Source organism: Coregonus lavaretus, assembly GCF_964263955.1.
Source record: "Coregonus lavaretus genome assembly, chromosome: 24".
NCBI lineage: Eukaryota > Metazoa > Chordata > Actinopteri > Salmoniformes > Salmonidae > Coregonus > Coregonus lavaretus.
Window position 1 is genome coordinate 40,441,421 of NC_140011.1, and position 27,622 is coordinate 40,469,042.

The window sequence follows — 27,622 nt, forward strand, 5'->3', positions numbered from 1 at the left end:
CCCTATACCCATCATGAGGTTGTTACAGCCTAGCCTATGAATTTAAGTTTACAATGTAGGTGCATAGGTCAAGAGAAAAATGAAGAGTAATCAAGGTGACAGACAGTGACACATTCAATACCGCCTTACACACTCTTCTTGCCTGCATCTAACTGACCTAGGGAGTAATCATTAGTCCAACAGTTGTAAACGATAGTTTCTATTGGACAAATTCAGCTATGTTTATCCCTGTTTCGTTCCGTTTGCTTCCGTTTAAGAAATGTTTTTCAACAGAATTGGCAGAAGGAATACACCGCTGATCACACGCAAACAGATTTCACTTTCATAGCAGCCACATACAAACAGCATGATCATTTTGCTTGTTGTAGAATTCCTTTGTCACGATCGTCTAAGGAGGAGGACCAAGACGCAGCGTTGAAGGTGAACATATTATTTATTATACTGATCACACGATCAAAACAACAGACGATAACGTGATGTCTACGGTTTAACACAAACCAAATAAGAACAAGAAACCACAAACACAAAGGAAAAGACAGACAGTTTAAATATGGCTCCCAATCAGAGACAACCAGCTGACACTCGTTGCCTCTGATTGGGAGTCACTCAGGCCAACATAGAAATACAAACTAGACCCACAACCTACAACACAAAACATAGAAACTAACACCCTGGCTCAACATACGAGAGTCCCCCGAGCCAGGGCGTGACATCCTTCTTGAATAGACGCACTCTCCTCCTCTCACCTCTTCCCTTCGCTTGTGGACTTCTGTGCACAACACATCAGCTGTCTGTGACCAGACGAAAAAAACTTTCCAAGCCAAACCTTCAAATCATAACCGCTAACCGCTACACACAGCCTACATTGTTAATGTCACCCTATTAGCTAACATCATAGCTAGTCAACATAGCTACTAGATCTAATGTGTTAGTAAACCCGCTACAATCATGCAGTACAGTCGGCAAGCAGTTTAGCAGTTACACCGGCGGGCCACCGTGGCAATTAATTAATAAAGCCAAAAGCTAGCCAAAGCCAGCTAGCTAACATAGCATCCCTCTCTGTTTGAGTAGGCTGCATTCGCTATCTAAGTGAATGTGAAAAAGAAATATGAAATATAGCTAGCTCTCTCTCTCTCCTCTCGATTCTCCTTCATCTTTGAAGAAATTAATTTGTTCACCACATTTTATGCACTGCAGTGCTAGCTAGATATGGCTTGTTCTTTCAGTACTAGATTAATTCTCTGATCCTTTTATTGGGTGGACAACATGTCAGTTCATGCTGCAAGAGCTCTGATAGGTCGGAGGACGTCCTCCAGAAGTTGTCATAATTACTGTGTAAGTCTATGGAAGGGGGTGTGAACCATGATTCTCCTAAGTTTTGTATTGAAGTCAATGCACCCAGAGGAGGACAGAAGCTAGCTGTCCTCCGGCTACACCATGGTGCTACCCTACAGAGTGCTGTTGAGGCTACTGTAGACCTTCATTGCAAAACAGTGTGTTCCCAACAATTTATTTGATGATATATTTAATAGTTGTATCTTAAAGGATAACTTTTTAAATGTGTCACTATTTAATTTTTCTGAAATTCACTGAGGAAGATGGGCCTCCCCTTTCTCCTCTGAGCAGCCTCAAATATTCCTCAGTATTCCATCTGTTTAGCCTTTCAGTTCCACAGCCCTGTCAATTCTGCCTTGTTTAATCCCTGGAGGAATAGTGGGAGGCAATACAGAGAGACAATACAGGGAGATAGCATGGCTTACTTTTCCAAACTATAATGCAATAAATTGCATTCTATCAGCGCCTCCTAATTTCTGTAATTTGGGTCATGGCCATGGGTGAGAACAGGAGAAGTAAACTCTAGAGTCACTGAGTATACTAAACATTAAGAACACCTGCACTTTCCAAAACACAGACTGACCAGGTGAATCCAGGTGAAAACTATGATCCCTTATTGATGTCACTTGTTAAATCCACTTCAGTCAGTGTAGATGAAAGGGAGGAGACAGGTTAAATACGGATATTTAAGCCTTTAGACAATTGAATGGGCAAGACAAAATATTTAAGTGCCTTTGAACTGGGTATGGTAGTAGGTGCGAGGCGCACTGGTTTGAGTGTGTCAAGAACTGCAAAGCTGCTGGGTTTTTCACGCTCAACAGTTTCCTGTGTGTCTCAAGAATGTTCCACCACCCAAAGGACAGCTGTGGGAAACATTGGAATCAACATGGGCCAGCATCCCTATGAAACGCTTACGACACCTTGTGGAGTCCATGCCCCGACAAATTGAGGCTGTTCTGCAACTCAGTGTTTGGTATACTCAGTGTATATTTGGTCAGTTAATAGTACAACATAACAATTTTTACTGAAAATACACAACTTAATACCTAATAATACTTAAAATACATGTTGTCTCCCGGAGCAGTGGTCTAAGGCACTGCATCACAGTGCTAGCTGTGCCACTAGAGATCCTGGTTCGAATCCAGGCTCTGTAGTAGCCGGCCGCGACCGGGAGACCCATGGGGCGGCGCGCAATTGGCCCAGCATCGTCCAGGGTAGGGGAGGGAATGGCCGGCAGGGATGTAGCTCAGTTGATAGAGCATGGCGTTTGCAACGCCAGGGTTGTGGGTTCGATTCCCACAGGGGGTATGAAAAAAATAATGTATGCACTAGCTGTAAGTCGCTCTGGATAAGAGCGTCTGCTAAATGACTAAAATGTATATGTATAACTTGTTGCTGTTTATGACTCATTCAGGGAAGTGGACTGGAGATAGATGACTGCTGTCACATTTCTCATCCATTTACTCCTGAACTGAAATAAACGTTTGCTCTGCCGGTGGTTACTGTTGGTGTTCTTCTGACTCCGATTTATAATGTGCCAGATGAGGCAGGGTTAGAGAAGTGCAACATCTACATGTTCTGCAGGTAAGTGTGTATATATTTAAAATAATTCAGACCCTACTCGTGGAGGATTGTACTTTTTTGACTTGTACCTTTTGATTTTCATGTATGTTCTGTGTTTTGTTTACTTAAATGTTTTGCTTGCTGACATCTGTAATGGTGTGTTGTCCTTTCAAACGTCGATACATGTTATTGTTAACCCTGAGGGGTATACTAAGAATCTAGCTAAGATGTACTCAGGTTTTTATTGAATTGGCTAGCTTTAGTTAGCTTCACATTCCAGCTCAGGCTTCATCCATGATAGGAAGGAATCAATATATCTCCATATGCATCAGAGTCACGTATTTTGTGGGCATTTTAAAGCCTGTTTCTAGAATAAGGCATCACGGAGTTAAGCATTGTTATATAATGCTTTATATTATCTGGATACTTTTAATTGATGTATTTCAAAAAATAAAGCTAACAATAGGTATCCTTTTTTTGCCCTTGTCTTTAACAAAGAGGCATACCCTCACTTAATGTGAGCCCTGGTTTAACCAAACACACCAAGCCGCTCCCAGACATGGAGGTATTTAAGGAGTGCATGGTGACAGTATTGGGGGATTTGGCTATACCGACATCTATTGCGTCTGTCAAACAGGTAGCCCTACCTCTTATTTTTTTATAAGAAGAAATAGGCTCCAACAAAGCCCTCTTGTTGTTAGTGAGGTCGAATTAAAATGAAGACAATTGTTCAAATGAATTACTTTCAGCACAATTTGCTGTCCACCTCTGTTGGATTATGCCGCATCCGCTCCAAAACTGATGTCTAACCGCTTGCCTTTTTAGTTGACTTTCGTTAACTAGTTTCGTTGCTCCCGCACTAAGTCAATGATTGAAAAAGTGTATGTCTCATGAAATTGTAATACATTTGGTCTCCAGTCTATGGGCTACAGAAAAACCACATAGGCTACTACTCTTTCTACCGTAGTCTGCGCTCCAGCAGGTATATCTCTCTGGTCATTCCCAAAGCCAACACCTCCTTTGGCCGCCATTCCTTCCAGTTCTCTGCTGCCAATGACTGGAACGAATTGCAAAAATCTCTGAAGCTGGAGACTCTTATCTCCCTCAATAACTTTAAGCATCAGTTGTCAGAGCACCTTACCGATCACTGCACCTGTACACAGCCCATCTGAAATTAGCCCACCCAACTACCTCATCCCTATATTGTTATTTATTTTGCTCTTTTGCACCCCAGTATCTCTATTTGCACATAATCTCTTGCACATCTAGCATTCCAGTGTTAATACTATTGTAATTATTCTGCACTATAGCCTATTTATTGCCTTACCTCCATAACTTGCTACATTTGCACACACTGTATATATATTTTCTGTTGTATTTCTGACTTTATGTTTTTTTTTACCCCATATGTAACTCTGTGTTGTTTTTATTGCACTACTTTGCTTTATCTTGGCAAGGTCGCAGTTGTAAATGAGAACCTGTTCTCAACTGGCTTACCTGGTTAAATAAAGGTGAAATAAAAAAAATAAAAAATGTTAAATTAATTTAATGGAGCGTTGGTGGAGCGCTGCAGCGCTGCGTCTCTCCAACAGCACCCTGGAGAGGCGCGCTGGGCATGGACAAGCTAAATATTTTGCGCCCTTGCCCTTGGCAAAGTGGGCACTGTTAGTGCTGTTATCATTGCATTTAGGCAGAATAATGTGAGCTGTTATGTGTTGTTGGAGGTACGTCTTGGTGAGTTTAGCTCGGAAATTGCCGCTCTCGTCAAACTGCCGCTCTACCTAAATGGCGGGGCCTAATCATATAATAATTTTTTAGAATCCCCATTAATTCAATAGCATCTCTGTGGGCCTAGTCATAAATATTTGTCATGATTTTGTATAAAAAAATGTATTACCTTTTATTGTGCCATAAACACAACCAGTCATGATGTTTTCATCTGATTGTCAAACAATCACTTCAAAGGGCTCCTTTACTAGGCTACTCGCGCAAATTCATCCATTCGCAACATATTTCCAGCTTCCAAACAGTGGTGAATGGAAAGAGACATCTGTTACACAAAACACCAAAAAGTGTAATGACATTTGGCCATTGTCATTATGCCAGAATTAATGCTTCCACTTCTGTCCGCGCGCCTCGGCCACTCATCTCTGCCTTGGCAAAATATCAGTGTTCTTGTTGAACCGCATTGCATTACATACCACCTGTTTTCAAGTCCATTTGCTCATTTTTCATGCCTCTGACATACCGGACCTTACTGCCTTACTTTCACCACTTCTTATTTTACAACCTTAACAACTTTAAGACAAGCTAGCAACCACACACATCTTTAGGACATTTACTTTTCTAGTTAATGGGACTTGCATCAGCAGTATTGTACAACTTATTTCTGACTTTTTTTATAGTTATTCTTTGGAACACTAATGTAGTTTATAAAGAAAGGCCAATAAGTAAGGCTGGTCTGAGTGGGCAGCTCACTTCATTCAGTAAGCACAGTAAAAACAACACATTGCTTCCTCTTCTATGGTCATAGTTGGAATGTTATGTGCATACGGGAAGTATTCAGACCCCTTGACTTTTTACACATTTTGTTACATTACAGCCTTATTCTAAAATTGATTAAATCGTTTTTTCCCCTCATCAATCTACACACAATACACAATACTCACAATACTCAATAATATACTTTAGATACTCGAAATTGAGCTCAGGTGCATCCTGTTTCCATTGATCATCCTTGAGATGTTTATACAACTTCATTGGAGTCTACCTGTGGTAAATTCAATTGATTGGACATGATTTGGAAAAGCACACACCTGTCTATATAAGGTCCCACAGTTTAAAGTGCATGTCAGAGCAAAAACCAAGCCATGAGGTCGAAGGAATTGTCCGTAGAGCTCCGAGACAGGATTGTGTCGAGACACAGATCTGGGGAAGGGTACAAAAAATGTCTGCAGCATTGAAGATCCCCAAGAACACAGTGGCCTCCATCATTCTTCAATGGAAGAAGTTTAGAACCAACAAGACTCTTCCTAGAGCAATCGGGGGAGAAGGGCCTTGGTCCGGGAGGTGACCAAGAACCCAATGGTCACTCTGACAGAGCTCCAAAGTTCCTCTGTGGAGATGGGAGAACCTTCCAGAAGGACAACCATCTCTGCAGCACTCCACCAATCAGGCCTTTATGATAGAGAGGCCAGAAGGAAGCCACTCCTCAGTAAAAGGCACATGACAAACCCGCTTGGAGTTTGCCAAAAGGCACCTAAAGGACTCTCAGACCATGAGAAACAAGATTCTCTGATCTGATGAAACCGAGATTGAACTCTTTGGCCTGAATGCCAAGCGTCACGTCTGGATTAAACCATGCACCGCTCATCACCTGGCCAATGCCATCCCTACGGTGAAGCATGGTGGTGGCAGCATCATGCTGTGGGGATGTTTTTCAGCGGCAGGGAATGGGAGACAAGTCAGGATTGAGGGAAAGATGAATGGAGCAAAGTACAGAGAGATCCAGAGCGCACAGGACCTCAGACTGGGGCGAAGGTTCACCTTCCAACAGAACAACGACCCTAAGCACACAGCCAAGACAACACAGGAGTGGTTTTGGGACAAGTCTCTGAATGTTCTTGAGTGGCCCAGCCAGAGCCCGACTTGAACGCGATAGAACGTCTCTGGAGAGACCTGAAAATAGCTGTGCAGCGACGCTCCCCATCCAACCTGACAGAGCTTGAGCGGATCTGCAGAGAAGAATGGGAGAAACTCCCCAAATACAGCTGTGTCATACCCAAGACGACTCAAGGCTGTAATCGCTGCCAAAGGCATTTCAACAAAGTACTGAGTAAAGGGTCTGAATACTTATGTAAATGTGATATTTCCATTTTATATTTTTAATACATATGCAAAAATATCTAAAAACCAGTTTTTCCTTTGTGATTATGGGGTATTGTCTGTAGACTGATGAGGGGAAAAAACAATGTAATCCATTTTAGAATAAGGCTGTAACATAGCAAAATGTGGAAACAGTCAAGGGGTCTGAATACTTTCCGAATACACTGTATGTTAGTGTTAACAAACGTTATCAGCATAGCATTATGTCTCTCCTCATCTTGTACTATAAGCCATGTGTGGAATGTCATTCACCTTTATAGCATATGAGCACGTCACAATAATGCAAATTCACCACACCTGCTGAAAAACCTATGCCTGCACTCGTGCAATAATCACCTTCCTGTCTCTCAGCCAATTAGTATAAATCTTGGGACGTATTTATATGTCAACTTATCCCTTGTTCTCTCACTTGCGTGTTACAGCAAAAGTTACCGACAACCAGGGTTGGGTAGGTTACTTTCTTAATGTAATCCGTTACAGTTACTAGTTACCTGTCCAAAATTGTAATCAGTAACGTAACTTTTTGACAAAAAAATAATTGCTTTGCCACATTATTTGTGAGGCATTGGAAGACCTCCCTGGTCTTTGAGCTTTGAAATTCACTGCTCGACTGAGGTACCTTACAGATAATTGTACAGAGATGAGGTAATCATTCAAAAATCATGTTAAACACTATTATTGCACACAGATTGAGTCCATGCAACTTATTATGTGACTTGTTAAGCAAATTAGTACTCCTGAACGTATTTAGGCTTGCCATAACAAAGGGGTCGAGTACTTATTGACTCAAGGCAGTTGAGCTAATTTGTAAACATTTCGAAAAACATAATTCCACTTTGACATTAAGGGCTATTGTGTGTAGGCCAGTGACAAAAACTGTAATCAATTTTAAATTCAGGCTTTAACACAACAAAATGTGGAAAAAGTCATGGGGTGTGAATACTTTCTGAAGGCACTGTATTTCATTTAATATATATTTCAATGACAGACCAGAGGGTATTTGATGGTCATGACATCACCTTTTTTGTTGACTAAACCAGAACAAAGGCTAGCTTACCTCTTAATTTGTGAACATGTGAACTATAGCCTTCATTAGGCTATTATGCACATGTTCAGGTAAAACATTTGAAAAAACAAAACATAATGTAGACTGAATATGATGTTAATTTGCCTATCATCCTTCAGCTGTTTTATTAAGACCTATAGGCTACATCTATTCTATATACAATGTTATTATCAGTTTATTATTGATCTCTCCACAGGTGGTGAGGATTCTGTGACACCCAACAGATGCCATGCTATCAGCAAAATGATTATCTTCAGGATTAGAAAATACTGTCGTTTCATCGTTCTACTCTGCATCACTGCTATCGTTGTGTTTTATACTGGACAGCTATCCTCCAATTCGCTTGTGGATTTAGTTAAAAATGCCCTTCGGCCACTGGACAGGATCATCTCTCCAAGAAATTGCGGATGTCTCAAATGTATGACACAGCCAGACGATGACCTCTGGTTTCAGAAGCGCTTCGTCACATCTTTTAAACCATTTCTGACCAGAGAGTACAAGACACTCTCCAACGATACAAGAACGTGGTGGCTGGTAAATGTTTAATTTTTATTTATTACATCTTATCTTAAAGCAATAAAAGCATTGTCAGTGCACAACCAACACATATTCATATATTCAGTCAGAACTTGAGTCACATGACTTGGACTTGAGTCTGACTCGAGTCACAAATTTCAATTACTTGAGACTCGACTTGATATAAAATAAAATAACTTGAGACTCGACTTGGAGCCTCAAGACTCGGGACTCGACTTTGACTTGAGACTGATGACTTGAAATTATCTGGCCTGGTTTTGTAACGTTTTGTCACTCATTTTGTGGCACAGATTATCTGTGGATTGTTCTCCATGCAGCCAGAAACAGTATCACACTTGCAAAAAAGCAGATTGGCTAGTGAAAGGCCCTCTGATCGGCCCTCAATCAACACAGGTCGGGTGAGCTAGAGCACTGAGAAGATTTTGGGGGTTGCGAGTGTGAAACTGAATGAATGAGAGGTTGTAAGGCTTTTTAAATGATGACCTCATGAAAGCAGCAGAAAACTGGAGTGGCTACCATTTATATATTTTAATACGCTACATATTTAATAGGCTACAAATCATTTACCATTTTGTATTTTGTGTTTATACCTTTGCTTATTTGATCCGGTCACTTAGGCCTACGGCATTGCACCAAATTCTTGTTCAAAAAGCATCTAATCTGTGCTTCAGAACCAAAAAGTTGCACGTCTTGACTGTTGACCAATGACCAGTCATCAGCATTGGCATGCAAAAGCGGGCACACTTTTCCAGATTAGTGACCAGCGAGCACTTGTTTAATTTTCTCCAGTTTTCTTGGCAAAAACAGAGTAGCCTACTTACATCCTTAAAATATTTTACTGCAGTGGGCTGAATCAGGGTCACACAGAGTATTTCTTGGTTGTTGAAAAGAAAAGTATACACCTCAACTACATCGATTATGGTCTTAGAAAAAGAAGACACCTGTACCATGTCAGATATAGAGTTGAAATGTATTCAATTTTGAGTTTGCATTGCAATATGACACTTTATATACATCACAGAAGACTGAAATATATCAAAACCAGATTTTCGGCGTAAAAATAATAATAATGTTGATTAATTATGAAATTATGAAAAGTATTAATAACATTCCACTCATGAGGCCACTAGAGGGCGATTTGGTCATTTGACTGCAGGAAAGGGGGGAGGGGTATGAGTCTACTGACGCACCCGTGTATCAATCTAAGTAACATAATAAAAAACATACCCATCAAAATCCCTCAATTTAAGCTAGAGATATGGGTTGCGTCTCAATCTACCGCCTCCACCTATGTCGGCCTTCTGCATCTGCGGTGGAAGGTGGCCGAGCTACAGCGGTGTTTGTCAGACCATGAGACATCCCAAAAATCGGTCTTCTCACGAAAACGTCTGTAGTGTCCAAACGGTTTGGCCCACTCTATGGAGACTCTCACGAACACGATGGTGTTCTCCGTTTTGCTCTACGACCCCCTCAAGTGTCACGGGACTCGTCTGAAGGCAACCCATGTAAACGAATGGAAGTATGGAGGTAGTGTTCTGCCAACAAAAATAAGGAGTTAAATATGTGTCCAAAAAACCCAAAATATTTCCTGAGCATTATTATATCTGCTAGCTATAGGACAGACACGTCAAAACCTTCTTCCTTATGATTTCTTTTTGGACTGTATTTTTTTACCATTTATGAATGCGTCATTCAATGTGTTTCTATGGGCTATAGTAGTAAAGGCCAAATTCTATATTTTATCAAATAATTTTAAAGAAAATAGAGCATTGAGACAGTAACTGAAAGGTTGCTTGTTCGAATCCCTGAGCCGGCAAACTTGAAAAATCTGCCCCCAAAACAACTGCTTCCTGGGCGCCGATGACGTCGATTAATGCAGCCCCCCGCACCTCTCTGATTCAGAGTGGTTGGGTTAAATGTGGAAGACATATTTTGGTTGAACGCATTCCCCTTTCCCAATAGGCTACCTGGTGATTTCACTTTCATATTTCAGATCGGCCTAGCTTGGGTGGGTTATAATTATATACCTCAGTGGTCGTACTGGCTATATTTCTAAAGATAGCTGTAACATCAAACTACCTTCAATATTTATGGGATGAAGATGTAACATATTCTGGCAAATTATTACGATAGTTGTGAGGAAGAAAAACGCTACAGACAGATCCTGCTTGCTCTGGACTCCAGAGAAGTGACAATGTGACATGATATCCCAAATTGATATTGACCGCTAACATAAACTACTTTCAGCTCAAAATGCAGGTGTAAATTGCATTTATTTCTGTATCTTGCGTTTTGAAAATGCATCACCGTTTATGGCTTTAATGACAGCCCACTGGGCACACACTGGTTGAATAGACGTTGAGTTGATGTTTGTGCCCAGTGGGAGTTTACATTTGCGTAGCGATTGTGCATGCGTGCATGTGCATGCGCGGGGGTCACAAGCTTTGAACCACTCCTTTTTAAGGATCGCGGGTCAAAAAGTTAGAAAACCACTGAGCTAGCGAACATATTTCTGATTTGCTGTACAGCTGTAGGATCGGGTGCAGCGCAAACGTCAAATTGTAGGGAGAGAGGATTGACATAAATAAAAATGCAGTTCCAAAACATTTTGGTGATCAAGAATATGAACCGTTTACTTTGCAAGCTCAGTAGCAATGGGGCATCAAGCAACAATTACTAGCATAGGCCTACTGGTCATTTGGTATGGCAAAATGGCTTGAAATGTATCATTTACTTATGAAACTTGCTTTTGGAATTTGTTGTTAAAATGGATTATTACATAATCAAAATGTGTTGTAGACAAAATAATGAAGAGGGCTGTCTGGTTCCTCAATAAATAGACAAAGATTTGTAGTTGAACGAGATTGCCTCTATCGATTATTTTTACTTGACTTGAGACTTGTGACTCGACTTGTCCTTAGAATGCACGTCTTGGACATGACTCGAGACTCGACCGGTTCTACTTGGGACTCGACTTGAGACTTGGACCTTGTGACTTGCTTGTGATTCGAATAATAGTGACTTAGTCCCACCTCTGGCAATCGCTCCAGAAACTACCTTAAACTTCTGTCAAACTGTACGCAGAGACATAAAAATTGTATCCACTAGTTCATCTGACCCTCACACTATCCCTTTAAGAATCTCCAATAGTTTACTGTGGTTGCGTGTTTTTTTAATTTGAGTATTTTGGTGTTTATATGAGGGAGTTTTATTCAGAATTAACTATTTTATTTGATGTTTTTAGGCTGCAATATAAGCGTGGTCACTGACAACTGATTAACGGTTTGCTATTGTAGTCACCAATAACCTCAGTGTAAAGAGCAGGTGGCTCTGGAGTCAACACTTTAGTGTGAGGGTTTCCTCAGATGTTATGGTGTGTAATTTGCATTAGGCTGCTTTTAGTGTCAGTATTTATTGTGTATTCATTGCTGTTTTATGTATTGACTGGTGCAATTAAATAACCAGAAATTGCAGAAAGAACATAACAAAGCCAAATTTAGCGAGGTGGTGGAGAAGCTGTTCTATGTCATCCCTGAGGCTGACCTCTACATGGACGCGGGCCCTGAGCGCTGTAGGACCTGTGCTGTAGTGGGGAACTCTGGGAACCTCAAGGGCTCCCACTACGGAGCCCTCATCGACTCCAGTGATGTCATCATAAGGTAGGCCAACTGAGAGGGTGTACCATTTGTCCCTCCTACCTCAGTGTGCACTTGTTCACTTGCACGTGGTTGTTCCCACGGGGGGGGGGGGGTATGAAAAAATAAATAATGTATCCACTCACTAACTGTAAGTCGCTCTGGATAAGAGCGTCCGCTAAATGACTAAAAATGTAAAAATGTTTAAAAAATGTTGTTCAATGCTTTTAGATTTGTGGGAAGTAGTGAATGAGATCACACTCCACGAGAAAGTAGCAAACATTCCATAGCTGCATGTGGCAGTTAATCACCAACCTTGGCTTTTATACCTGTTCAGACAACACACTCCAGGTGGCAGTATATGCACCCTTTCAGTTTGTAGACCACTGCGCCACTCGGGAGAGTCAACACTTTAGTGTTGCATAGCAGTGCTAGCTGTGCCACTAGAGATCCTGGTTCGATTCCAGGCTCTGTCGTAGCCGGCCGTGACCGGGAGACCCATGGGGCGGCGCACAATTGGCCCAGGGTAGGGGAGGGAATGGCTGGCAGGGATGTAGCTCAGATGGTAGAGCATGGTGTTTGCAATGCCAGGGTTGTTGGTTCGATTCCCATGGGGGGCTTTTTCATACTGAAAAAAATAATAATGTATGCACTCACTAACTGTAAGTCGCTCTGTGTAAGAGCGTCTGCTAAAATAAATGACTAAAAAATTGAATAAGAAGAAATCAACTACTTTAAAATAGCGATAGCCCTCAATGGCCTTTACCATGGTGTCACAGAAGACAGTATGGTAAAGATCTGCCTTTATCCAACTTAATGATTTAATGTCATCTATGTAGGCCTATATTGGTTTGGTTTTGTGTGTTAATTTTTTTGTCTTGGCGGTATGAATGACTATGTGTTTTGAATTAAAGTGTTTTGGAATATTATGGCAGTCGTGATATGGATTTTCTGTGTTATCCAGAATGAACAAGGCTCCTACCTCTGGTTATGAGCAGGATGTTGGCAGCCGGACCACGCATCACATCATGTACCCAGAGAGTGCCATAGATCTGGACAACACCACTAGTCTCGTGCTTTTCCCTTTCAAGACTCTGGACCTTCAGTGGCTACCCGGCGCCATCACCAATGGATCTCACATCACTTTGTGAGTAACCACTCTCCTTTTGATTAGTCCACCAGTCTGTTACACAATTTTTCTAAGATCACATAGCAACTCTGGATAAAATGTAGGTCTAATTTTATTCAACAGCTCACGTACACGTCTTAGAGCGAAGATAAAGGCGAACAAAGATTTGGTGAGTCACATTGTTGATCATGATCATTTATTATGGTTATAATACATCTACAGTCAATGATAAATTCATGATATTGTTATATCTTGGATAGTAGGTAATTGAGGATGTTTGTTAGTTAGGAATGGGCTAATCTCGGTTAACCCTAAAATCTTGCGTAATTTGGTCAGATGCTCAATTAAATTCCGGGTGAGACATGTTAGAAATTGTGATAACACGATTTGCAAAGTCTCGTAAACGGACACTCACAGCCAAAGCCCCCCCCCCCTCCCCCTTCTGATAATTTCACTTGTGTTTATCATCCGTGTTGGCACACGCAAAGCAGTGAAAGAGTGTCAACATGGAATTGTGCAGAGTATGTTTACATGCACACAATACTACAATTATTGGGAATACTCATAATAAAGATGCATTATAAAGGTTTTGTATAATTTCAGCAAGTAGTTTTGAAAGTAGCGCCCACGAGCCAAAATGGCTCCCTGAAAATTGTGCGTCATCCATTTCTGCAATTATATATTTTTTTAAATATTTTTTAATATGTACAATATGCTACAAATGTGTAAGTGCTTAAGATCCCGTTCAACCTCTTTAATATAATAGTTCAATTAAAAAGTTTACATGCTTTACCAAAAGAACATTGTCTCTTACAATCCGGTTTACATGATGGGAGCCGAATATATTGATAAAAGTAACCTTTGTCTGAGAGAGATTTACATGGTTATCAAAATGTCACACCAGGGTAAGCCTACACAAAACACAGCCCTTATGTCACGATCGTTGACGGATGAAGCGGACCAAGGCGCAGCGTGATAAGCGTACATACTTTATTTGTATTGAACACACGAACAAAACAACAAAAGAACGATAGGTGAAGTCCTAGGTTATACACACAAACCTTAAGAATCAAGATCCCACCCCGACTAGTGCCAAACAGGCTGCCTAAGTATGGTCCCCAATCAGAGACAACGAGATACAGCTGCCTCTGATTGGGAACCACCCTGGCCAACATAGATCTAATCGATCTAGAACATCAACATAGAAAATATAACACAGAAACTACACACCCTGGCTCAACATTTCAGAGTCCCCAGAGCCAGGGCGTGACACCTTATTTTAATTGTTTCTAAAATCCCCTATGGGAAAAATGAATGGTGGAAAAATGATTGGAACCATTTCCCTGCTTGACCATTAGGTTTTATGGGTATTATGACACCTCCACTGTGGGGCTCTATTGTGAATTTGTGAATTTTTACTAGGATCCCCATTAGCTAACGCCGCAACGTTAGGTAATCTTCCTAGGGTCCAACACCAATTAATAAGACATTACAAACAATTACAAATTAAGACTTTACAAACATTTAACAAGTAGACAATACAGACAAATACCTGACAGGTAACACATTTCACATTCAGTTGATGCTTTCTATTTCCTGTCCAGTCATACGGTCTATTTTTTTCTTGAAGGTGGATTTACTTTTTGCCTGAGAAATATAGATTGGTAAAGAGTTCCATTCAGCTATGGCTCTATATAAAACTGCAGATTTAAGGTGATTTGTCCTTGGCTTGGGTTGTCTTAGATGTCCTGAATTTACCTGTCTGGTTTGGTGGTTATGCGTGTTGCTAGTATGTACTAACTGGTCTGAAAAACACTGTGTTTTTTGAAAAATATAACATTCCTACAGACAATCAGAAGACTGGATAGTAATTTTGTTTTCAACGTGAAGCCATGAGAGATTCTGATGCATTTGGATAATATTCATATGGATAGAGCAATGAAGAGTTAATCTGGCAGCCCTGTTTTGAGCGATTTTGAGATTTTTTATATATTTCTTTGCTGCAGATGACCATATACAGTGGGGGAAAAAAATATTTAGTCAGCCACCAATTGTGCAAGTTCTCCCACTTAAAAAGATGAGAAGGGCCTGTAATTTTCATCATAGGTACACGTCAACTATGACAGACAAAATGAGGAATAAAAATCCAGAAAATCACATTGTAGGAATTTTAATGAATTTATTTGCAAATTATGGTGGAAAATAAGTATTTGGTCACCTACAAACAAGCAAGATTTCTGGCTCTCACAGACCTGTAACTTCTTCTTTAAGAGGCTCTTCTGTCCTCCACTCGTTACCTGTATTAATGGCACCTGTTTGAACTTGTTATCAGTATAAAAGACACCTGTCCACAACCTCAAACAGTCACACTCCAAACTCCACTATGGCCAAGACCAAAGAGCTGTCAAAGGACACCAGAAACAAAATTGTAGACCTGCACCAGGCTGGGAAGACTGAATCTGCAATAGGTAAGCAGCTTGGTTTGAAGAAATCAACTGTGGGAGCAATTATTAGGAAATGGAAGACATACAAGACCACTGATAATCTCCCTCGATCTGGGGCTCCACGCAAGATCTCACCCCGTGGGGTCAAAATGATCACAAGAACGGTGAGCAAAAATTCCAGAACCACACGGGGGGACCTAGTGAATGACCTGCAGAGAGCTGGGACCAAAGTAACAAAGCCTACCATCAGTAACACACTACGCCGCCAGGGACTCAAATCCTGCAGTGTCAGACGTGTCCCCCCGCTTAAGCCAGTACATGTCCAGGCCTGTCTGAAGTTTGCTAGAGTGCATTTGGATGATCCAGAAGAGGATTGGGAGAATGTCATATGGTCAGATGAAACCAAAATATAACTTTTTGGTAAAAACTCAACTCGTCGTGTTTGGAGGACAAAGAATGCTGAGTTGCATCCAAAGAACACCATCACCAAGTGATATCCCCAACCCAGACATGTTAACACATGTAAAATTAGCCTTAGCTACAACAGAGGAAAAGAGTGGTTTAGCAACAGACCTAGACACTACAGGGTAAATCTTATCCCACTTGGAACAATTACGGTCAGGATTATCATTTTTCATCAAGGGCAATACGCAGGTAGTGGTTATGATTGCTGGAATAATACGTAACAAGGGTCTAGCTCCCATACATACAACACAACTGTCAGTGGTGGAGTTAGCTGCCTGTTCAGTTAACAACAGCCAGTTGTTAGAATAACCAGAGATGCCAGTCGCAATTAGAAGTGCCTCATCAGGGGTCCTTGGAGCGGTAGTTATAACGACTGAAAGTAGCTGAGGGGTTCTAAGGTCATCCTCTGTTTTTAATACTGAGGGTGTATCTAATGAATCGGTCATGTCATTACAGCAGACAGTCACTTGCCAATAAGTCTGTCTATCCCTATACATATAAGGTGCTAGTGTGAAATGCTGGCAAAACACTTCTGGCCCAGCCCGAATAATTAGGTTAAGGTTGTTGTTTCCATTCTTAATTAAGGTAAATCTCCTTCTTAATTCAACCACTAGCAAAAAACATATATACGCACATTCTGAGACTCCCAATCTCACCCAAGGAGAAAGATTTCTCCCTTTCCCTGGGGGAGATTTAGCCTCCCACAAGGGGACTTTCATTTTGGTATCAAAATTGGGTTCAACCGTTCAAATCGGTTCTGACTTCAGTCAGTGATCTGGAAGGAGTGGGGGCTGGTGTGCAATGTGTTAGATGGTGCCAGGGTGCGCCTGATTTACCTCTGACCTGGACTGAGTGTGAAGTAACCTCCTTCACTTCGTACGGTCCAGTCCACCTGGGTTCCAGCCACTTTCTCTTGTGGACTTTTACCCTCACCCAGTCACCCACCTTTACCTTCAGTGGTAGCGTACTTCCCAACAGCTCCCCCTCCTGGGCCTTCCGCACCTAAGAAGAGAGTGCTGCAGAGAGTTCCGTCAATTTCATTAATTAGTCATCTCTATCTGTTGTACATCAAGGGCGGGCATATGACCTCCCTCCCTTGGTGGCCCTGGCATTGCTCTCCCTGTCATTCGTTGTTCCAGATATTCATTAAATTTGGGTTTGGTTGGGTTTGGCCCTGCCATGTTGTTTTCTCTATCTTTATATACTTATCCCGTCCCTGGTGTTTTATTTCCAGGGATGTATTATCGGTATCAATACAGACTTATCTCATGTACGACACCCTCGCATATAAAGGGGTGATTTTATATTATCTGTAATGCAATCATTATCATAAAATCAGAATACCAGTCACATACACCAATGCAGTAATTCCTCCACAGCACACAACACGCTTTAATTGTCTTACTTCTTGATCAGGAATATGCACAGATCCGATATCAGCTTCCTTCAAAAGCTGGTTCCTGAAAACCTAGGTCAAATTCGCTCAGTTCCACAGTTTGGTATTCAGTTTCATAAGTCTCACTATAACTTCCCATTATCCATTACACGTTAAAATACAAACACAGCCAATTGGAATTACAATGCTTTAATGAATTTAGTTTACCAGAGCGTCCTAAAACGTAGTCTCAGTTAACTGCTACCTTTCACACAACCCTTTATATAGGACCGATTTTAAATGTGAAATCACAGGAACAACTGGATCCCTTGGGGACTTTAGTCTCAGTTTAACTGCACCTTTCACACAACCATTTATATGGGATCGTTTTAAATGTGAAATTACAGAGATAACTGGAATCCCCGGGAATTTAGTACCTCTGGTCAATTGCAATGATTCTCTCCCATATACATTTCTAGAACATTGCCACAGTTTAACGTGATCAACTCTCTCACAACCTATAGGGTAGGACCTCCCCAAATAGGAATTATGCAAAAGGTCTCAGTTCAACCTGGGTCCCTGGAGGAATCTAGATTATGGGTCAAATCTTATCCACATCATGTGTTAAATCGCAATTTAACCCATAGGATACTTTTATTTTATTATCATCAACTTCACACTTTGACAATACAGTCACAGTACCAGATATCTCACTTATGCCTTAATTCATTAGGATGGAAATAATTTAATAAGTATTCATACTCACACTCAGTACTACTGATCAAAATTTGGTATTGGTCTATAATACAATATGCAAGATTTTGTTTTAACAGGCTCTGCTTACCTTTTTTTAGGAGAGCTCTCTGATCAGGTTCCTGAGGTAAGATGAATAGTTGATGTCTCCTGGATTACAGGTCACTCTTCCGTCTGTTTTTAGATCGATGATTTGCCTTGTCCTCTCTCACCAACTTTTAGATCGAAGTAGAAACCATCCTCTGCTACCAATTTGTTGGTGTTTAAATTATATGGAGAGGGAGTACAAACCAACGACGCTAGACAGAGTGGAATTTGCTTAAGTAAAAGGCAGTTTATTCAACCAGAGATATCTTGTCCTGCTAGTTAACATGCATGGACCTAATCATATGGCACTCTATAGAGTCAGCTGAGAAGGATGTTTAAACAGAGTTTACAGCATTACTTATACAGTGTAACATAAAAGGAGGGGTCCTTCTTCTAGTCCCTTGATTGGTTCCCGAGGCGTAGGAGGCGGGTCTGCTCTGTCCAGATGTCACGGTTTCGGCCGAGGCTGCTCCTCCTCCTGGTTTGGGCAGGCTTCGGCGGTCGTCGTCTCCGGAGTACTAGCTGCCACCGATCTATGTTTCATGTTCGTTTGGTTTGGTCTTGATGTTGTACACCTGTGTCTAGTTAGTCCTCGTTAGTGTTCTATTTAGTTCTCGTTGTGTGTGTCTGTGTTTGTGTGTTATTGTTTCGCTGTCGTGTTTTGTGCGCTACTGTTTGCCTTGTGCATTTCGGATTTTCCTCCTCTGTGTTTAGGAGGTTATTTACGCACTGTTTTGTGCGCCTTTTGGTTTTCGCCTGTGTGCGGACTTTCTCGCCTCCGGGCGTTTGACTCGTGAATTTGAGTGTGCTGTTCACTAAAGTCTATTGGACTTATCTTTCTGCGTCCTGCATCTGATTCCTGCACCACACCCACCTACAGCACCCACTGACAGAATAACACACCATTATGGAATCAGCAGGATCGGCTGTGACACCGGTGTCGCTCGAGGAGCATATCCATTGGCAGGAGGGCCAGATAAGACAACTGGAGACCGCTCTACAGGACGTGATCAACACCCTGCACCGATGGGAAGCCAGCAGGGTACCCACACCTCCACCTACCCTGTCCACCCCATCGGCCGGTCCACCAGCCCCAGGTCCGGAACCCAGGAGGATTCGGCTCTCGCTCCCGAGGGCTCTCGCAGCTGCCGGGTGTCAGGGGTTTCTCCTGCAGGTGGAGCTCTACCTGGCCACTGTACACCCGGTGCCCTCGGGACACGAGAGCGTTTCCGCCCTCATCTCCTGTCTCTCGGGAAAGGCGTTGGAGTGGGCTAACGCTGAGTGGAGGAAGATGGACGCCAACACCATCTCCTACGCCGAGTTCTCCCGCCGCTTCAAGGCCGTGTTTGACCATCCACCTGAGGGCAAAGCGGCGGGGGAGCGGCTAGTCCACTTGAGACAGGGGAGGAGGAGCGCACAGGCGTTTGCTTTGGAGTACCGGACTCTAGCGGCGGATGCAGGGTGGAATGAACGGGCTCTCATTGACCATTTTCGGTGTAGCCTCCCGGAGGACGTTCAACGAGAGTTGGCCTGCAGGGATACCCATCTGACTTTCGACCAGTTGGTTGATATGTCCATCCGTTTAGACACCCTGCTGGCCACCCGTGGACGTCCCGAGGGGGGTCCGTCCATTCCGCCCTCCGGCACCTCCGAGCCGAGCCCTATGGAGCTCGGGGGTGCCGGCGCTAGAGAACGGAGTAGGAGGAGCCCGAGGGGGCCTGTCTCCTGCACCAAGTGCGGTCGTGGAGGGCACACTGCGGCCAGGTGCTGGGGAGGGTTCTCCGGGGGAGAAGACAACAGGCCACGCACTGGGGGGGCCTCCCAGGTGAGTAGACGCCCCACCTACCCAGAGCTTTCTGTTGCGCACTTTTGTATACCTGTTGGTTTTCCACAGGTTGCACCTCATTCCCAGCATAAGGCGCTAGTAGATTCAGGCGCAGCTGGGAATTTTGTTGATCGAAAGTTTTGTTTAGAGTTAGGGATCCCTCTCCTACCCGTTGACAAACCTTTCCCCGTTCATGCCTTAGATAGCCGTCCGTTGGGGTCGGGGTTGATCAGGGAAGTCACAGCGCCACTTAGGATGTGTGCGCAGGGGGGTCATGAAGAGACTATACAGCTGTATCTGATCGACTCTCCTGCGTACCCAGTGGTGCTGGGGATTCCCTGGTTAAGCACCCATAACCCTGCTATTTCGTGGCAACAGAGGGCTCTCGATGGGTGGTCTGCTCAGTGTGAGGGGCGATGTCTGGGTGTTTCCGTGGGGGCGACTTCGGTGGAAAGTCCAAACCAAGTGCCCGCATTGCACATTCCGCCTGAATATGGGGATTTAGCTCTTGTGTTTAGCAAAACTAGGGCGACGCAGTTGCCTCCCCATAAACAGGGGGATTGTGCGATTGATCTCCAGGCAGGAGCAGCGCTCCCACGGAGCCATGTGTATCCTTTGTCTCAAGAGGAGAGAAAAGCTATGGAGACCTACATAGCCGAATCTTTGAGACAGGGATACATTCGGCCTTCCACTTCCCCCGCCTCTTCGAGTTTCTTTTTTGTGAAAAAGAAAGATGGAGGGTTGCGCCCGTGCATTGATTACCGTGGTCTCAATCAGATTACTGTGAAATACAGTTATCCACTCCCTCTGATTGCGACCATGACGGAGTCATTGCATGGGGCGCGGTTTTTCACAAAATTGGATCTCAGGAGCGCATATAACTTGGTGCGCATTAGGGGGGGCGATGAATGGAAAACAGCGTTTAGTACCACGTCAGGTCATTTCGAATATCTTGTCATGCCATATGGGTTGATGAATGCTCCATCAGTCTTTCAATCCTTTGTAGATGACATTTTCCGGGATATGCAGGGACAAGGGGTGGTCGTGTACATTGATGATATTCTGGTGTACTCGTCTACCCGAGCCGAGCATGTAACCCTGGTGCGACGTGTATTGAGGAGGCTGTTGGAGCACGACCTATATGTCAAGGCAGAGAAATGTCTGTTTTTCCAGGAATCGGTCTCCTTTTTGGGTTATCGGTTGTCCGCGTCAGGGGTGAGTATGGAGGTGGATCGTGTGTCCGCTGTGCGTAATTGGCAAACTCCAACCACTGTAAAAGAGGTGCAGCAGTTCTTGGGCTTTGCGAATTACTACCGGAGGTTTATCCGGGGTTTTGGACAGGTGGCAGCTCCCATTACGTCCCTTCTGAAAGGAGGTCCGGTGCGCCTGCAGTGGTCAGCTGATGCGGACAGGGCCTTTGGGAGACTGAAGGACCTGTTTACGTCGGCTCCGGTGCTGGCGCATCCGGATCCCACAATTCCCTTTCAGGTTGAGGTGGACGCGTCTGAGGCTGGTATAGGGGCCGTGCTCTCTCAACGGTCCGGCTCGCCACCTAAACTCCGCCCCTGTGCTTTTTACTCCAAAAAGCTCAGCCCGGCGGAGCGTAACTATGACGTTGGGGACAGGGAGCTGTTAGCTGTAGTTCAGGCCCTTAAGGTGTGGAGGCATTGGCTTGAGGGGGCTCAACACCCTTTCCTCTTTTTGACTGACCATCGGAACCTGGAGTACATCCGGGCAGCGAGGAGACTGAACCCTCGCCAGGCTCGATGGAGTATGTTTCTCACCAGGTTCGTATTTAAAATCACGTACATCCCTGGGTCCCAGAATGGCAAGGCAGATGCACTGTCCCGGCGGTATGACACGGAGGAGAGGTCCGTTGAGCCTACTCCCATCCTACCGGAGTCTTGCCTTGTGGCACCGGTGGTGTGGGAGGTCGATGCCGAGATCGAGCGAGCGTTGCGTACCGACCCCAGCCCTCCACAATGTCCTGAGGGTCGGAGGTACGTTCCGCTCGAGATTCGGGATCGACTCATCTACTGGGCTCACACGTCACCCTCCTCAGGACATCCGGGTATTGGCCGGACAGTGCATTGCCTTAGCACTAAATACTGGTGGCCTACTTTGGCTAGGGATGTGAGGGTTTATGTCTCCTCCTGCTCAGTGTGCGCCCAGTGTAAGGCGCCCCGACATCTGCCCAGGGGTAAGTTACAGCCCCTACCCGTTCCACAACGACCATGGTCCCACCTCTCGGTGGATTTTGTAACAGACCTTCCCCTCTCTCAGGGGAATACCACCATCCTGGTCGTTGTGGACCGGTTCTCTAAGGCCTGTCGTCTTCTCCCTATGTCGGGTCTTCCTACTGCCCTACAGACCGCTGAGGCCCTATTTACCCACGTCTTCCGGCATTACGGGGTCCCCGAGGATATAGTGTCTGATCGAGGCCCTCAGTTTACCTCCCGTGTGTGGAGAGCGTTTATGGAGCGTCTGGGGGTCTCGGTTAGCCTTACCTCGGGGTACCACCCGGAGAGTAACGGGCAGGTAGAACGTGTTAACCAGGATGTGGGTAGGTTTCTGAGGTCGTATTGCCAGGACCGGCCTGAGGAGTGGGCGCGTTACATTCCCTGGGCCGAGATGGCCCAGAACTCTCTCCGCCACTCCTCTACTAACCTAACCCCTTTCCAATGTGTATTGGGTTACCAGCCGGTTCTGGCACCATGGCAGCAGAGCCAGATCGAGGCCCCTGCGGTGGATGATTGGATGAGGCGCTCGGAAGAGACGTGGAACGCTGCCCACGTCCACCTGCAGCGGGCCGTCCTTCGTCACAAGGCGAGCGCCGATCTCCACCGCAGTGAGGGGCCGGTGTACGCACCCGGAGATCGAGTCTGGCTCTCTACCAGAAACCTACCCCTCCGCCTGCCCTGCCGGAAGCTGGGTCGGCGGTTTGTGGGGCCCTTTAAAGTCCTGAGAAGATTGAACGAGGTGTGTTATAGGTTACATCTACCTGTTGAATATAAGAATATTAACCCCTCGTTCCATGTGTCTCTTCTCAGGCCGGTGGTAGCTGGTCCACTCCAGGACAATGAGATAGGAGAGGCTCCTCTGCCCCCATTGGACATCGAGGGGGCTCCGGCGTACACCGTTCGGTCCATCTTGGACTCCAGACGCCGGATGGGGGGTCTCCAGTATCTCGTGGAGTGGGAGGGGTACGGCCCGGAGGAGCGGTGCTGGGTGCCGCGGAGGGACATCCTAGACCCATCTCTCCTGTCGGAGTTCCACCGGGACCATCCTGCGCGCCCTGCTCCGCGTCCTCCTGGTCGTCCCCGAGGCCGGGGTCGGCGCACGGCTGGAGCCGCGCGTCAAGGGGGGGGTACTGTCACGGTTTCGGCCGAGGCTGCTCCTCCTCCTCCTCGTCGTCTCCGGAGTACTAGCTGCCACCGATCTATGTTTCATGTTCGTTTGGTTTGGTCTTGATGTTGTACACCTGTGTCTAGTTAGTCCTCGTTAGTGTTCTATTTAGTTCTCGTTGTGTGTGTCTGTGTTTGTGTGTTATTGTTTCGCTGTCGTGTTTTGTGCGCTACTGTTTGCCTTGTGCATTTCGGATTTTCCTCCTCTGTGTTTAGGAGGTTATTTACGCACTGTTTTGTGCGCCTTTTGGTTTTCGCCTGTGTGCGGACTTTCTCGCCTCCGGGCGTTTGACTCGTGAATTTGAGTGTGCTGTTCACTAAAGTCTATTGGACTTATCTTTCTGCGTCCTGCATCTGATTCCTGCACCACACCCACCTACAGCACCCACTGACACCAGAGTAGAAGCCCCATTGGTGCACGGCAGAGTCCTCTGCCCTTGGCACCCGACCAGTAGAAGGGGAGTGGAGTGTGAGTGAGCGTGCAAAAATGAAATGTCTGTGTGTCAAGGAAAACTCGTGAGGAGGAACTAGTGTTTGGGGCCTGAGGTGTGGGAGTTGTCCTGTTATCGCATTCTGTTGCAATGTGCAGGGCGTTGTGTCCTTTTCAGTCTCGTGTTTGTTCATGAGAACGGTATGTTCCTGTTATGAGAAAAGAGGCTCCAACCCCAACAGTTCTTTCACAACATAATGCACAACATGTTTTGATCCCCTGGTCTTGCACAACATCTTTCACAACATGTTTGCTCAGTTCCTTGTATAATAGTTTATTTTTACTACAGTGGAAAACGTGAAGGGGTCTGAATACTTTCCGAATGCGCTGTATTCTCCTCTGGTGTCTTGTCTGCTGCTTTGTCTGTTTCCAGCACGGGTTAATCGGAATTAACAGCTGGCGGTTGCTGCGCATGCGCTGATCCTCCATACAGAGGAAATAGCCGGGGAGTAGGTAGCTGCCTGAGAACGAGCGAGCGAATACAATTTCGAGGACAGTGGCATATCCCATCCCTGCATTGAGGTATGTTTTCTGACCCATATCGCGCTGGCTCCACGGTGTCTTAATCCCTCTCAACCTTTCTCTTCAGCTCTTGAATGCAACAAGTGGAGCAATAATAGTGGTGCACTTCTCTTGGAGTATGCCCCTCGTTGGGTGCTCTGCCTTTTAGAAGTGCTCTTAATCTCCATTTCTCACCATTAGATAATAAGAAACTGCAGCAACCCCACATTTTTAACAAAATACAAAAATAATCATCACATTTTCACCTTTTATTTCCATACACAACAAGTTATGTGTAGCTCTCCTATTGTGTTTTCATCGAAACCAGAAGTCTGTTGGGCCAAAGTGAAATGGTAGGACTTCATAGCGATGTTATCAGATCACGATGGCCCATATTTTGAGTAACATCTTTGATCTCATGGGGATGCTTGATTAGTCATAACACCAGTCAATGCCACAAACTCACCAGAGTTTACGAGTGTTTGTGCTCTGGTGAGTCAGTGAGTGTCAGCCTATCAGGGAAGCACCTCTGTTTATGGCGTAACAGTTTAGTTGCAGAAGACGCCTCTCTCAAACGAAGGTAAACCACTACCACTACTTTAGTTCTTGTTGTCAGTCTGTCCTTGAACTGTCTGTTTCGACCAGTTGAGCCAGTTTGGAGTCAAAGAAGGTGCTGATGTAGAGGTCTGGGGGGACAGGAAGAATACAACCTGTCATTTGCTTTTATGTTCCTCAAAACAAGAAGAGTGAACTGAGGTTATGTTGCAGAACGTTCCTCACCAGCATTATGATCTTGGACGTGACCCTGTTATTGACGTCTCTCTCTCTGCATTCCCCCAGCCAAACATGTTCTGTGAGTGAGTTCAGATGACAGCTTTGCCTTTCTTACACCCCCCCTCCCCGTCTCTCTCTCTCTCGCTCTCTCTCGCTCGCTCACTCTGTCTCTCTCTCTGTCTCTCCCCCTCTCTGTCTCTCTCCCCCTCTCTCTCGCCCTCTCCCTGTCTCTCTCGCTCTCTGTCTCTCTCCCTCGCTCTCTCCGTCCCTCTCTCTCCCCCCTCTCTGTCCCTCTCTCTTTCCCCCCTCTCTCTCTTTCTCTCTCCCCCCTCTCTCTCCCCCCCTCTCCCCCCTCTCTCTTTCTCTTTCCTCTCTGTCTCTCTCCGTCTCAGATGACAGCTTTGCCTTTCTTACATATTTGTTTTTTGTTTTTATACTGGCCCCCCATGGGAATCGAACCCACAACCCTGGCGTTGCAAACGCCATGCTCTATCAACTGAGCTACATCCCTGCCAGCCATTCCCTCCCCTACCCTGGACGACGCTGGGCCAATTGTGCGCCGCCCATGAGTCTCCCGGTCGCGGCCGGCTGCGACAGAGCCTGAATTCGAACCAGGATCTCTAGTGGCACAGATAGCACTGCGATGCAGTGCCTTAGACCACTGTGCCACTCAGGAGTATACAATGAGGGCCTTTGAGGGCCAGACACACTTCTGCTGTAAGAGTCCATGGAATAAAGGGAAGCCTGCACTCAGTAGATCAACCTTCCTTCTCTGCCAAGTGGTCCAAGTGGAAAACGTTGAATGGCTGAGGGCGGTGGGGATTCACCTCATTTTCTTCCTGTCCTGCAGATGCCTCACAACACACACACATTTATTTTTTATTTATATATTTTTCAAACAATACAAAACATATACAGACGCACACAAACATCAACATCGCACCTGCCCAGACCCACCTGTTCTCACCCCTATCTCCAGTACCTGCACTACTCTCTGCCACATGAACAAAATGGTGCAATTTGAGGACATCTCCCACGCTCTTTCAATACTTAGATAATGAAGCATATAATTTTTCCATTGTCTTAACGATGGTGGATATTGATTTCCAGTTAAGTATACATTTTTTTCAAGATAATTGAGAAGTTTATCATCCAACAAATAAACCTACCATTAAAATTATAGACTGATCATTTCTTTGTCAGTGGGCAAATGTACAAAATCAGCAAGGGATCAAATACTTTTTTCCCTCACTGTATTAACTATGGTAATGCAGCAATACAACAGGATCTGTACATAGCCAAATAGAATGGCATTACACACACACATCAGGGATATGTATAAACATATCGCAGGAGAGAGAGAGAGAAATAATTACTTAGACAGGCGAGATTCATGGCATTCTCTCTCAGGACTGGTGGAGATCTTATCTGATCTGTGTCTGGTGCCACAGTCATAGATCTTACTGTGCATGCGGGAGCGCTGAGGACAGTCTATGAAACGTCTAGAATCTCTCGCCATGGCTTAACAGTAGCGCCAACTATGAAAACGCAGAGGTAATGTGGCCATACAGATACAGGCTTTAGCAATTAACTCAATCTCCAAACAAAAACCTACTGCAAAACACTCTTGCATTCAATGCAATACATGCACCTATAAATGACATGCACATGGTGTATGTGAAAAAAACAGTACCAGTCAAAAGTTTGGACACACCTACTCATTCCAGGGTTTTTCTTTTTTGTACAATTTTTTACATTGTAGAATAATAGTGAAGACATCAAAACTATGAAATAACACATATGGAATCATGTAGTAACCCAAAAAGTGTTAAACAAGTCAAAATATATTTTATATTAGAGATTCTTCAAATAGCCACCCTTTGCCTTGATGACAGCACACTCTTGGCATTCTCTCAACCAGCTTCACCTGGAATGCTTTTCCAACAGTCTTGAAAGAGTTCCCACATATGCTGAGCACTTGTTGGCTGCTTGTCTTTCACTCTGCGGTCTGACTCATCCCAAACCATCTCAATTTGGTTGAGGTCGGGGGATTGTGAAGGCCAGGTCATCTGATGAATTACTCCATCACTCTCCTTCTTGGTAAAATAGTCCTTACACAACCTGGAGGTGTGTTGGGTCATTGTCCTGTTGAAAAACAAATGATAGTCCCACTAAGCCCAAACCAGATGGGATGGTGTATCGCTGCTGAATGCTGTGGTAGCCATGCTGATTATGTTTGCCTTGAATTCTAAATAAATCACAGACAGTGTCACCAGCAAAGCACAAACTCACCATAACACATCCTCCTCCATGCTTTACGGTGGGAAATACACATACGGAGATCATCCGTTTTA

The 27,622-nt window shown here is 44.5% G+C and overlaps 1 protein-coding gene across 3 annotated transcripts in view; it reads left to right on the forward strand.

The window, feature by feature from the left end:
- The first annotated feature begins 2,738 nt into the window (after positions 1-2,738).
- LOC311100329 (CMP-N-acetylneuraminate-beta-galactosamide-alpha-2,3-sialyltransferase 2-like) overlaps positions 2,739-27,622 on the forward strand; it is a 35,472-nt gene continuing 10,588 nt past the window's right edge. The window contains exons 1-6 of one of the 3 annotated variants that reach the window (XM_084141213.1): positions 2,739-2,919; positions 8,046-8,383; positions 11,852-12,045; positions 12,986-13,168; positions 13,274-13,319; positions 23,150-23,838. In XM_084141213.1, the coding sequence (XP_083997339.1) occupies positions 8,093-8,383; positions 11,852-12,045; positions 12,986-13,168; positions 13,274-13,319; positions 23,150-23,182 (747 nt within the window). In that variant the 5' untranslated portion in view covers positions 2,739-2,919; positions 8,046-8,092 and the 3' untranslated portion in view covers positions 23,183-23,838. Of the gene's footprint in view, positions 2,920-8,045; positions 8,384-11,851; positions 12,046-12,985; positions 13,169-13,254; positions 13,320-23,149; positions 23,839-27,622 lie in introns of those variants that run through there. The other 2 variants (XM_084141215.1, XM_084141214.1) reach the window with 2 other exon arrangements.